A 14,432-nucleotide genomic window follows, 5' to 3' on the forward strand; every position below is an offset into this window, starting at 1 on the left:
AATCTGAAATATTAAAAAAATTTAAAAATTAATCTAAAAAATCAAATTTCAAAATATTAAATCAGGAATATAATATATATCTAAATATTAATTTAAAAATAATCAACAATCTTCTCCATTTCACCCTACCCTTGCCTTCGCGCCTTCTCTACACCTCCCTCTACCGTCTTCAATAATCTTCTTGTCGTTTTCTTTCAAAACCACTTAGATTTCCTTATCCTGGTTTTCTATTCCTCAGGACCACCACCTTACGCTCATATCTTCTTTTCTATTTCTATTTTTCCCTCACGAAATTTCTCACCAGAAATATGGCGTTACGTCTATTGACCCTTTTTATATTCCGCCGATTCTTTCTCTGTTTTCACCGACATTCACTTCGTTCTTGTTCTCGTATACTCCCAGAGATGGTCAGAAACCCGTGCTTTCTTCCTCTTTTTTCATATATATCTTAGCGTTTCTCGGCTCTTTCTTCTTGCTCTCTAAACCTAGTCCAATTCACGTATCTCCTATTCCTACCTCTCCACAACCGAGTTCTCCTCTTCTAATTACTTTCCACCTTCTCGATAAAGATGCTCAATAAATTACTCCCTATCTTCTGAGAAGGCTCGGAACCAGCTAATATGTGTTCCCTTCTTCTAGTTTTGAAACTGATGATAGCTTCCTAAGCTCTGAAGCTCCATTTTCTCCGAGATTTCATCTACTTTTTATCGTCCCGTCATCCTGGACTATTATAGGGCTAACTCCAAACCTTCCCAGAACCTCTTTTTCCGTAGTTGACCAATTGGTTCGAAAAATTACTCTAAAATTCCAGTTTCTTCTACGGACTACTCACCTCTTTTTCGTGGAACCATGGATAGATGTTCTTATTCCCCCTATATGTTTCAACGCCTTTAATATCTCCCTAATTTGAATACTCAGTATGATACTTCGATACCCTTTCCCACTATCTTGCCTCCAACTCTTTTCTCTGTGTTCATTGTCTCTTGGTTAAACTTAAATACGGTCCGTCTAGATGGTGACTTCGCTATATGGATAATTCTTCCGACTACCTCTCCATAACATCATTATTTTCCCTAGATGTATATCACAAATAACTAAACCTTTTTTGTATACTATTCCATGGTTCCCTCCAGCAGAATAATTAAACCTATGTTATATATTTTTACAGTTTTGTTTATTTATTTATTTTTCACTAATGTATCATGTAACCAATTAAAATATGGTGTTATTACTTATTTTAGATGCAGCAATGAAGAAAAGGAAGATATATATCAGTTGGGTGTCATTCTAATTCAAATAATCACTGGCAAGCTAATTACATCTTCAGGTGAATTAGAGGAGCTAAAAGATGAGGTATTAATCATGAAGGACATATTTTGCTCTAAGTCAAATACTTTTATATATAGATATTTCAAGCTCATAAATCATAAGATCCTTCAATCTTGCATAAATATTTGTTAAACATCTATATAATCGTATCATTCCTGGATAACTAATATACCTCTTTATAATAATCAAATTCTCGCATTTCATGTTTAGGTTGTTTTAAATGTTTAACTAACATTTTATTCTGGATGTTGAAATTTTTTCTTTTGAAACAAAAAGCTCAACACAACAGAGTGGAACAACTAAAAAGCACAAAATTATTAGTCCAACAATAGAGATTAATCCGTAGTCAATCTTTAATGAAATAACATCACATTTTAAGAATCATAATACACTTAGTAACAATGTTTAATGATGTTCAGTTGGAGAGAGGTTTGTCAGAAGCTGCATCATCAACACCAAGGCTCATAGTTGATCCTTCCCTCAGGGGAAATTATGTATATGAATCTGTGAGAACTGCACTTCAGATCACCATCAATTGCCTCAGCAAGGTCACTATTAATCGCCCTTCAATAGAGGATGTTCTTTGGAATCTGCAGTACTCAATGCAAGTTCAAGAAGCCAGGAGCAGCAGTGGGAATAGTCCAAGATTGTAAAAATTAAAATTAAAATAAAAAGTAAAAGAACATAAAAATGTTTGCTACTTAAGTTATCTGAATATAGTTTCTTCAATAAGGGCCTGCATCTTTTGTAATTGCCATAATTTACTTAATTAGCCTTTCAACATGACAAACTATATATTAACAAAGTCACCCCATGCCGAAACAAATGCGAAATAAAACATATTCATACCATATATGCTTGTCCTTAAATGCTTCTTACTAAATAAGAAGTATTACACTTTTGTTAATTAAACAAATTTAAGTTTATTATTTATTATATTTTATATCAATTATTTAAATTTAAAATTTAAAAATTAAAATTTAAGATTTAAAATTTATTATTCTAAAATTTAGAATTTAAAATTATAATTTAAAATTTAAAATTTAATATTTAAAAATTTTAACTTTAAAGTTTAACGTTGCACTTCTTAATAGCGCATTAAGATTTGCCCTGCATACAACATGTGCTTTTTTTAAATAAATAAAATAAATATTAAATTTACACTTGTAGACAAGTGTGGGTTAATTTATGATTATACACTTTATTACATATCTCATCCTCAGCATGGACGAGTTTTTTATGAACGTATCTCGTTCATGACACGGATGAAATAAATAAAAAATGATTAATATTGTATTTAATCTACAGATGAAATAAGCCACTGCGATTTTTATGAACGTATCTCGTCTAGGACTCACAACAGCCACTTGGATACAGCCATATTATTATCTGTATCCACCATCTCTGCCGCATCCACAAAATCTTCTACCATAGTCTTATATGGCACCTCTACCACGACGACTTTAGAGGCCTACCTGTCAGATTTAACCACCGACATACGACACAACAGGTCCTCTCCATCATCTACCTCCCCTCTCTGCATAGTCATTATTATGTATTAAGAATGTTTATTACGCTTATTTGTATCTCAACTTCATATTAAATGTATAGTTTGAGACTACATTTATGTTTGTTGTTGAATTCATTAAACCATAGTCATTATTATATATTAAGTATGTTTATTATACTTATTGGTATTACAATAACATGAATAATCTCCTTATATAGCTGAAAATTATTATCCCATGTTTTAAACATGCATCTCATTCTTAGCATGGATGAGTTTCTTATAAACGTATCTCACCCTGGCATAAACAAGATACGTTTACAAGGATAATAGTGTCTTATTTCATCTGTAGACTAGATCCACAGTTAATCTTTCCTTATTTTTCTCGTCTAACCAGGGACGATATACATTCATAAGAAACTCGTCTATGCTGAAGGCGAGATATATAAGAAGGTGTATAATCATAAATTAATCCACATACGTCTATAAGTGTAAATTTAATACTTATTTTATTTATTAAAAAAACCCACAACATGGAGGTTATAAAAAGAAAAAATAATTAAAGAAAGAGTAAAATTCCTTTCAGACCCCTATCCAATTTCATTTTATACAACCTACACCACATCGATTGGAAAATGACATCTTGCTCCTTATCTTTTCTTTTCGTTAGATGTAACATCCTAATTAGCTTAAGTCTTACCTCGCGTCGTAAAACAAAGGTTAATCAAAGGTTACGACAGTTCTAAATTTTATACATATTATATATAGAAGAATTAATATAATGTAGAAGCCCGATGAAAAATATAGCTCAAAACAGGATTTGAAAAGCGCAAAACGTACTAATGGAGTTACTAACTTAAGGCACAAGATATAGATATAATATATCAAAGGATAAGAGTATAATATCATAAGAATTTAGCCTCGGCTCGCGGAGTTTAAGCCGGCTAGTCATATATACAAACAAAACAAAATCTGAAGTTTAAAAAATAGCTTATACAAATTTTTCTCTCTCAATACAAGCCTCTAGGCAAAAGCAAAATACAAAAGTGAGAAATGTATAAACAGAATAATCAAAAGACTCCAAAAAGTATCATGATCCTCCGCTTCTGTCACTGACGGGTGGAAAATTGCCGATTAAGAATTTAATATAGAAATAACGTTGCAAGTATAGTTCTTAACCGACGAAAACTCCGCTTATCAATTTAGAAAGAATTGTTACAAATTGAGAATAAATTACTAGGAGTAGAATTTCCAGGTCGTCTCCCAACGAGTTGACAAAAGAGTGTTCTTTTATTGGTCAGGAATTTTTTCGAGAAAATTTAGAGTTGGAGAACAGAAAAATAAATGATTATAAATTAAATCAATGAAAATTAACGAGAAATTTATATAATTAAAATAAAAGCCTTGACCGGGAGAAGATTAATTGGAAGTTCTATCCTTGTTGGATTTTCTCAAGTATAATAATAAGGTGTTGTTGTTTTTACTTAGTTAACCTTTACCGAATAAAGGAAAATCAAGTAATTGAGCCAACTCTGATTCATAAGTCCTAATCCTCTCCTGTGAAAGGATAAGCGTTAGTGACTAGAGAATTGGCCAACAACTTCCAATTAAAATCAACACTTGAGTATTCCAACTCAAGGGTCTCCTATTAATCAACTCCCAAGTCAAGTTAGGAGTCTACTCCCTTGACTTGAATGCCAGTTTCATAAACGATAAACGGGAAAGAAAAGAAAACATGGAAGTTCAAATAAGGTAATAACAGAAAATTAATTATAGATAAAATAGTTCTTTGCATTAATACTTTCCAAAATCAAAGATATCCATATGTAAATCTGAACAGGGTAAATGGGTGATTAAAAGAGTAAGGAAATAAGGAAACAAACTAGAATAATGGCAACTTCAACGGAGGTAGTAACTCTTCTAAATATCTAAATCAAAAGCATAAAATCCTAAAAACTATGAATGTGAAGAACCCTAGAGGAAGTAGTGTTCTCTCTCTCAGATTCAAAACGAAAACTAAAAACTGTGTAAAAGTGAATGTGTGTTGAGTCTTTGCTTGTCCCTTGGCTCTGGTCTGTGTTTCTGGGCCGAAAACTGGGTCCAAACTCAGCCCAAAATTGACTTCAGCGTCTTTTGCACTTTCTGCATGTGGCGCACGTTACGCGTACGCGTCGATGGTCTTCTTTGCGTGTCACGCATACGCGTCAGATACGCGCACACGTCGCTATGGAATGCGCCAAGTCACGCGCATGCGTTAGGTACTCGCGCGCATCGTTGTGAAAAACTCCAGATTGCGCGCACGCGAGGTACGCGTACGCGTCGATGCTCGCTGGTCATCTACTTTGTTTCTTGTGTTCCTTCTATTTTTGCAAGCTTCCTCTCCATCCTGTAAGCCATTCCTGCCCTATACAGCCTGAAAACACTTAACGCACGGATCACGGCATCGAATGGTATAAAGGGGAATTGAAAATATACAATTTAAAAGCTTAGGAAGAAAGTTTTCAATTATAGAACAAAATTGGGAAGGAATTGTAAAATCATGCAAATTGTATGAATAAGTGTGCAAAGACTTGATAAAAACCACTCAGTTTAGCACAAGATAAACCATAAAATAGTGGTTTATCAATCTCCCCACACTTAAACATTAGCATGTCCTCATGCTAAGCTCAAGGAGACAAAGGAATGAATGGGAAAAAGTAAGACTCTTGTAATGCAACCTATGTATGTGAATCCAACTATATGCTAAGATGTTTCTATCTACTTGGTTGAAAGTAAACAAGTTCTTCAAGACAAACATAGATCAAATTCCACTGATTCAAATCATACAATAAAAGACAACTAAACTTGTAGGAAGATAGCTCATGAAAGCAGGGAACATAGAATCAAGCATTGAACCCTCATCGGAAGTGTATATGCACTCTAATCTCTTAGGTGTTTAGGGTTAATCACTCTACTCTTCTCTAGTCATGATTTCTAAAACTTTGTTCTTCATCTAACCAATCAACAAATATTTAGTGTACACATGCAAACATCATGAGGTCTTGTCAAGGTTGTAATGGGGCTAAGGTAAGGGTGAGGATATATGTATGGCCAAGTGAGCTATAATATGAATCTTTGACTAACCTAAGTTCTCACCTAACATACACACACTTTATATATATGAAATTATTCCTAGCTACCCATAATCCCAACTTTTCATCACATACTCATGTATCAAATTTCTTTAATTTCACCACTTATGCATTGATCTTTTATTAAACTTAACATTGGAGTAATTTTGTCCCCTATTTATTTATTTATTTATATTATTATTTACATATTTTTTTTTATTTTTTTATTCTTTTTTTATTTTTTTTTATGAACATGAAAGCAAACATAACATATCAATGCATATGGTTTTTCTGGTCTCACATGAGTATGCACCCGAATTTCCAATAATCTTGTCAATAAAACTCAACACTTTCTCATCAACCCAAGTTCCCACAATTTCCCACACTTAATTGATACACAATCTCTATCTTAAGCTAACCAAAGATTTAAATGAGGTAATTAATTATTTTTTCGCTTAAGGCTAGTGATGTGGTAAGATATAGAACAAATGGGGGTAAAAAGGATCAAAGTGGCAAACAAAGGTAATTGAAGTGGTAGGCTATTTGGGATAAGTGAGCTAATAACAAATGATGGCCTCAATCATATGTATGCATGCAAATACACTAAACAATGGACATATAGAATAGAACAAACTATAGATTGCAATCATAGAGAAGAAAACACACAAGAATAAACTTTATGGTTAAATAATGTAACCATGTAATTAAGCTCAAAAATCTCACAGGTTCCGTGTTCTTAGGCATAATTCATGTTCCAAATTACAATCTTCAATCATGTTTAACCCAAATTTTCTTTAAATTAGTGAAATACTATAAAATAGTGTCTTGAAAAGAAACTCATTACTTTAACCAAGCAGAACATACATGCAAATAATTATTATCATGCAATCTATCCTATCTAACAAAAGAAAAACTAAAATGGTGGTGTTAACAGAGATAAATTACCTCCGAAGTCAAGGACTGACCTCCCCACACTTAAGGCTTGGCATGGTCCTCCGTGCCATCAGTAAGGAGCAAGGTAGGGCTGGAAGCATCGCCTCCACTGTCTGGTTCGCCATGGCTCCCTGTGCTACTGGATGAGGGGGAGTTCGGGGTGTCCTTCTGTTCCGGAGGTGGGTGGGTACCAACTATGAGGTCCTTCAGATAGTTGTATTGGCGCTTGTTACGGCGCTCCATTTGCTCCATCCGCCGGTCTTGCCGGTCAAACCTCTCAAGGATCTGAAGGAACATCTGATGGATGGATGGTGCTTGTGGTGTGGATGATGGTGGAGTAGAAGAAGGAGGAGTATCCAAAGATGGGCCTACAGGCCGGCTCGCAGAGGGAACTGGTGGCCTGATGTACTTCCCATTTGGGACATACTGATCGGCCCTAGGGATCATGACCTTCGTGTCACCTGCCCGATCGGACACACCTGCTGCAGAGACCAAATCTGAAACCAAGGCGGGGAAAGGCAGGTTACCAGCAATCTGTACGGTCCCATGGCTTGCCGGATGTGTCGGGGCAGGTTGAGAGGTTGCTCTGTCAGGATGTATCAGATGAGAACAGCCATGTCTGTTGTGAAGGTGGACTCGTGACTGCTCGGAAAGATATAGTGGGACATAATCTGTGCCCACACACGACCTCCAAGGTGAGTGATTGGGCTGAGATGCTCTTGGGTTTTGATTGGTGCTGCCCATAGATCCAGGTACTGCCAGGTTGGGCTATGACTCCAAGAACGCTATCCCAGTCGAACTGATACATCTAGCGCTTAAGAGAGGCCTCTTGATATGCATCCAATCCCTCTGGGCTGGGTGGAAGATCCAGCGCTCTCTGTATGGCACTCTCGGAGATAGGGACTTGCTGCTGACAAACATAGACAGTCTGCAGAGTAGACGAGTAGAAGTTGGAGTAGAATTCAACTACCCAAGATAGGTTGGCCTCTCGCGGCTGCCTCCACAAAAATTCCCACTGTCTCCTCTCGATGAGGGGCTCCACAAAATCAACAAAATGGGTTGGGACGATGAGTAGATGTTCATTATTGTAGTTCCTCTCAGCTAGGATGTGGAACATTTGCTCGCAGTAACGATTAGTGAACCGTGTGGAGTCCCGTGCGGGAAGGGCTTTCTCTGCTTCATCAACTTTAATGATCCTCTTCACCCACTTTGTTGGCAGCTTGACACTGGTAGATGGTGGTGCCTTAGCCGGTGTTCTCTTGGTTCCTCGCCTTGCTGGTGTCTTGTCAGTGGCCTTCTCTTTTCCTTTCTTGGTACCCATGCCTAAGGAAAAAAGAAAGAGGAAGATTGTTAAATATATATAACCAAAAACCGGAGGGAGAAAATTTCAAGTGATAATAAATGCCAAAGAAAAGATAATAGCTTAAATACATGGTAGCTACAACATGTAGGTAAGACATCAATTAAGATCAAGAAGGCAATTCAGAATAAATAGATGCAAGAAGGTTTATGGCATGCAGAAAGAGGCATGAGAAGCATAACTCAAGCATCAATTATTAAATGTGTCAAATTAAAGAGCACGTGTATGATGACAATTGTGAATGATAATTTCAATACATGTGGATTACAAGTGTTGTAAAAAGAGGCATTAAAGTGTAAGAGTAAAATAAAATCGGATTCAAAATGCCATGAGAACTTTTTCACAAACACTTGGTGTGCAATGTGAAAATAGGAATTAAAAATAATCAATCTAAGTGTATATGAGATCCCTTAATAAAATATCAATTGTCAAATTACTCCTCATAAGATCCACAAGTTCAAAACAATAAAACAACACCCAAATAAAGCTCCAATACCAACATAAAAAAATGCATGATAAAAGAGAGAAAAAAACCATAAATAACTAAGCTAAAAGAAAAAAATTGAGAAGAAAGGAAAATAAATAAATGCAATAATTAAAAGAAGAATGAAAGAGTAGAGGGGAGGAAGAAAATAGTAGATAGTAAGAAGGAACAATGAAGAAAGAAAGAAGAAGAAAGAAAGAAGAAAGAATTAGGAATGAAAAAGAATTAGGATTGGGGGAGGGAATAATTGAAATCTGGCAGCGTATTGGTTTAACCATGCGGCGCATGCGACGCGCATGCGTACAGCACGCGTATGCGTGGGTCGCGTAAAATTTAAGCGACGCGTAAGCGTCTGGGATGCATACGCGTGACATTGGGTTGTGCCAATCGCTCGAAGGCAGCCCCGCGCACGCACAACTCTCTATTCAGTCTGGGCTGGGGGCCAAAATTGCATACGACGCGTGCGCATCAGGCACGCGCACGCGTGGATGGCCATTAAGTGAAAATGACACGCACGCGTCAGGGACGTGTATGCGTGATTGGGTTTGTGCTTCTAGCACAGTTCCAATCCCAAACCATCACAACTCTCTATTCAGCACGCTATTTACGCCGATTTCCAGGGTCACGCATACGCGTCAGGGACGCTTACGCGTGGGCTGCTGAAAGCGCAAGCGACGCGCACGTGTTAGGGACGCGTACGCGTGGGCTTGCTTGTGCGCAAAGCACGCTTCCAGCGTCACTCCTGCCCAACTCTCTGTTCAATTCCTATTATTATCGCATTCACATATGACGCGTATGCGTCGTGGATGCTCGCGCGACGAATGCGTTTTTTTAATGCAGGTGATTATGCAGAAATTATGAATGAATACTGATAAAAACAAAATAAAATAAAACTAAGAATGAAAAGGGACGATCATACCATGGTGGGTTGTCTCCCACCCAGCACTTTGCTTTTAGGTCCTTAAGTTGGACGGTCCACAAGCTCAATCTGCTTCTGTTGGTGGATCCTCCAAGAGGAAGACCTCCAGCTCTTTATTGTCCTTCATTTTCTCACCATGATACAGCTTCAAGCGGTGTCCATTGACTTTGATGAATTTGGAGCTTGCAGGATGACTCAGGTGGAAGACTCCGTATGGCTCTGCCTTCTCTACTCTATAGGGGCCTTCCCACCTTGATCTCAGCTTGCCTGGCATGAGCCTCAATCTTGAGTTGTAAAGGAGAACTAGCTCCCTAGGTCTGAACTCTCTTCTCTTGATGTGCTTGTCATGCACAGCCTTCACCCTCTCCTTGTATAACTTGGAGTTGTCATATGCTTTGAGTCGAAGGTTCTCCAGTTCTGCTAGTTGCAGCTTCCTTTCAGCACCAGCCTTCTCAAATCCCATGTTGCATTCCCTTACTACCCAGAAAGCCTTGTGTTCCACCTCCACTGGGAGGTGACAAGCCTTTCCGTATACTAGGCGAAAGGGACTCATCCCAATGGATGTCTTGTACACTGTCCGATAAGCCCAAAGCGCGTCTACAAGCCTGGTGCTCCAGTCCTTCCTATGAGGCTTGACAATCTTCTCCAGTATGTGCTTTATCTCCCTGTTAGACACCTCGGCTTGCCCATTGGTCTAGGGATGATAAGCTGTTGCTACCTTGTGAACAATGCCATGTTTCTTTAGTAGACCTGTCAATCTCCTGTTACAAAAATGAGTGCCTTGATCACTCACGATTGCTCGTGGTGATCCAAAGCGACAGATAATATGATTTGTAACAAAGGAGACAACAACGTCAGCATCATTAGTACGGGTAGGAATTGCTTCCACCCATTTAGAAACATAATCCACAGCTAACAATATATATAAGAAACCACTAGAGTTTGGAAATGGACCCATGAAGTCAATGCCCCAAACATAAAAAATTTCACAGAACAACATAAGTTGTTGGGGCATCTCATCCCTCTTGGATATATTCCCAAACCTTTGGCATGGAGAGCAAGATTTATAGAAGGCAGTTGTATCCTTAAAAAGGGTGGGCCACCAGAATCCACAGTCTAAAATTTTTCTAGCTGTTCTTTGAGGACCAAAATGTCCACCACTCTCAGAAGAGTGGCAGGCCTCTAAAATTGACTGAAATTCTGATTGTGGCACACACCTTCTAATTATCTGGTCAGCACCATACCTCCATAAATATGGGTCATCCTATATATAATATTTGGACTCGCTTTTCAGCTTGTCCCTTTGATGCTTAGTAAAATTAGGAGGGAAGGTATGACTAACTAAATAATTAGCTATAGGTGTATACCAAGGAACTACCTCAGATATTGCATGCAAGCTATCAAATGGAAAAGCATCATTGATAGGAGTGGAGTCACTCTTAATGTGCTTTAGGCGACTCAAGTGGTCCGCCACCAAATTCTGGGTACCACTCCTATCTTTGATTTCTAAATCAAATTCTTGCAGCAACAATATCCAACGTATTAACCTTGGTTTGGACTCTTTTTTAGCTAATAAATATTTTAGAGTTGCATGGTCTGAGTATACTACCACCTTAGTACCAAGTAAGTAGGCTCAGAATTTATCCAGACCAAAAACAATAGCCAGAAGCTCTTTTTCAGTGGTAGTATAATTAGACTGAGCAGCGTCTAAGGTCTTAGAAGCATAAGCAATTATAAAAGGGTCCTTACCTTCGCGCTGAGCCAGCGCCGCTCCTACTGCATGGTTGGAGGCGTCACACATAATCTCAAATGGCTGGCTCCAGTCAGGTCCTCTCACAATCAGGGCTTGAGTCAAGGCGATCTTTAGCTTATCAAACGCTTTCACGCAGTCCTCACTCAGCTCGAACTCAACATCCTTCTGCAGCAGTCAGGATAAAGACAATGATACCTTACTGAAGTCCTTGATAAATCTCTGGTAGAAACCTACATGACCAAGGAATGAATGGACTTCCCTCACGGAGGAGGGGTAAGGTAAACTAGAAATCACATCTGCCTTTGCTGGATCTACAGAAATACTAGTATTAGAAACAACATGTCCTAGAACAATGCCTTGTTTTACCATAAAATGAGATTTTTCAAAATTTAATACAAGGTTTGAACTAACACACCTGTCTAATACTCTAGCTAAACTATCCAAGCAAAGGTTGAATGAATCACCATACACACTAAAGTCATCCATGAAAACTTCCATACAGTTCTCAAGAAGATCTGAGAAAATGCTCATCATGCACATTTGAAATGTAGTCGGTGCATTACATAAGTTAAAAGGCATCATCTTGTATGCATACATTCCAAAGGGACATGTAAAAGTAGTTTTCTCCTGATCTTCAAGAGCTATATGAATTTGAAAATAGCCAGTGTAACCATCTAAAAAATAGTAGTGTGATTTACCTGACAAGCAATCAAGCATTTGATCAATGAATGGCAGGGGGTAGTGATCCTTGTGAGTAGCCTGGTTGAGGTGCCTGTAATCAATGAACACCCTCCAGAAGTTCTGCACTCTAGTTGCCATGAGTTCTCCATGCTCATTCTTCACTGTGGTGACTCTAGACTTCTTGGGCACCACTTGTACTGGGCTGACCCATTCACTATCCGAGATTGGATAGATGATGTCAGCTTCAAGTAGCCTGGTCACTTCCTTCAACTTCTAAGATGGTGGGGTTCAACCGCCTTTGAGGTTGATGAACAGGCCTTGCTCCCTCTTCTAAAAATATCCGGTGCTCACAGACTTGAGGGCTGATGCCTACCATATCTGCCAAGCTCCACCCAATTGCTTTCTTGTGTCTTCTCAGCACACTAAGCAACTGCTCCTCCTATTGGGAACTGAGTTCCCTTGCAATGATAACTGGGAGCTTCTGATGATCCTCAAGGTAAGCATACTTGAGGTTGGGTGGAAGGGGCTTCAATTTAATTTTCTGCTCGTGGCTAGGCACTTGATCATCTGGAGCTGGTGATGGTGGCAAGGTGTCTTCATCTTGTTCAGAGGGTTTCTCTACACTTACACCTTGCTCCATGTGCATCTCTTCTACTTCTTCTTGGTGAACTGCAGCTACAGTTTCATCAATGATATCGCACTGGAAGATGGAGTGATCTTCTGAAGGGTGCTTCATAGCTTCATCCAGGTTGAAGCTCACTGCTCTACCCTCTATCTCAAAGGAGTAAGTCCCTGAGAATGCATCCAATTTGAACTTTGAAGTCTTTAAAAATGGCCTTCCAAGCAGGATGGATGATGGTCTTCATGAGTCATTAGGGGGCATCTCGAAGATGTAGAAATCAATAGGGAATCTTAGCCCCTTAATGATCACCAGCACGTCCTCAGCAACTCCAACCACCGAGATTATGCTTTTATCTACCAAAATAAAACGTGCTGCCGACCTTTTTAAAGGAGGGAGTCTCAAGGAATCATATACAGATAAATGCATAATACTCACACATGCACCTAAATCACACATGCAGTAAAAAAATTGTACACCCTCAATAGTAATAGTAACCATGCATGGACCCGGATCACTACATTTCCGGTACAGCACCCATTAAATCAAAAATAGAGCTACCTAAAGGAATAGTTTCTAAATAATGTATTTTATCTTTATTCATGCATAAATCTTTCAGAATCTTAGTATACTTAGGTACCTGGCGAATGGCATCAAAAAGGGGAATATTTACCTCAACCTTTTTGAAGATCTCCACCATCTTGGGGTCTAGCTCTATCTGCTTTCTGGATTTCCTAGCAAGGTGTGAAAATGGAATGGGAATGGATTCTCTTGTAACTTCATCTTCTTTTGGTACTCCATTCCTTGGTTGAGCTGCTTCTTCTTCAACCATGTCTTGTACTTCATCCTCTTCTTCAACATCCTCTACCTCAACAATGTCTTCAACTTGAATGTCTTCTTTTAAGCTTGGCTTCGCATGATTCCTCTCTTACAGTGTGGTTCCGGACCTCAAAGTAATGGCATTTATTCTACCTTTAGGGTTGGGTAAAGGTTGAGAAGGAATTGCACTGGAGCTTGAAGACAAGAGCTTGTAAAGTAGCATTCAGACAGTTTATGGTAGGGTTGAGTGTATTCTGAATGTCTTGTTGTCCTTGCACAAGAGAGCAAAGCATCTCATCATTAGAAGAGGAAGGGGGTAAGTAATTTGAGGGGCTTGCTGTTGGTTGTTCTGAGGCGCTTGGGATTGCCTTTGGTGAGGTGCTCGGTAAGTCTGGCCTTGGTTCTGCTGTTGGTGTGGGGGGTTCTGTTGATACCAGTTCTGCTGATTGTTATTGTTGTTCCACCTCTAATTTTCACCGTTGTCTCTGCCTCCTCAGTTATAGTTGTCCCTCCATCCTTGGTTGGAATTATCTCTCCACCATTGGTTGGAGTTATCTCTCCACCCCTGGTTGGAGTTGTCTTGCCAACCTTGATTGTAGTTCCCACCGTGGTTATAATTATCGCCTTGTTGATGGTATCCTTGATTCGGGCGGTCATAGAAATTATGGGTAGCTGCCAAGGTGTTGTCCTCTTGTTGGAGTTGCGGACATTCATCAGTGTAATGAGTATAGCAGGCACATATTCCGCACACTCTCTGAGGAACCAATTGTTGACACTGTTGTTGTGGGGGAGGCTGAGGTTGTTGTTGATTCAACTGCAGCTGTTTCAGTATATTGGTCATCTTTCCCAGAGTCTATGTGAGAGCAGCAGTCTCACTACTAGAAGAAACCTCCGCAATAGCCTCGGGATGGTTGTTCC

At 38.8% G+C, this 14,432-nt stretch overlaps 1 protein-coding gene across 2 annotated transcripts in view; it reads left to right on the plus strand.

Moving 5' to 3' along the window:
- The window catches only part of LOC107643531 (probable LRR receptor-like serine/threonine-protein kinase At1g14390), an 11,980-nt gene extending 9,800 nt beyond the window's left edge, over positions 1–2,180 (plus strand). For both annotated transcript variants that reach the window (XM_016347210.2, XM_016347211.2), the window contains 2 exons: positions 1,242–1,353; positions 1,749–2,180. In XM_016347210.2, the coding sequence (XP_016202696.1) occupies positions 1,242–1,353; positions 1,749–1,982 (346 nt within the window). In that variant the 3' untranslated portion in view covers positions 1,983–2,180. The remainder of the gene's footprint in view (positions 1–1,241; positions 1,354–1,748) is intronic.

This window comes from Arachis ipaensis, chromosome B05, assembly GCF_000816755.2.
Source record: "Arachis ipaensis cultivar K30076 chromosome B05, Araip1.1, whole genome shotgun sequence".
Classification (NCBI taxonomy): domain Eukaryota; kingdom Viridiplantae; phylum Streptophyta; class Magnoliopsida; order Fabales; family Fabaceae; genus Arachis; species Arachis ipaensis.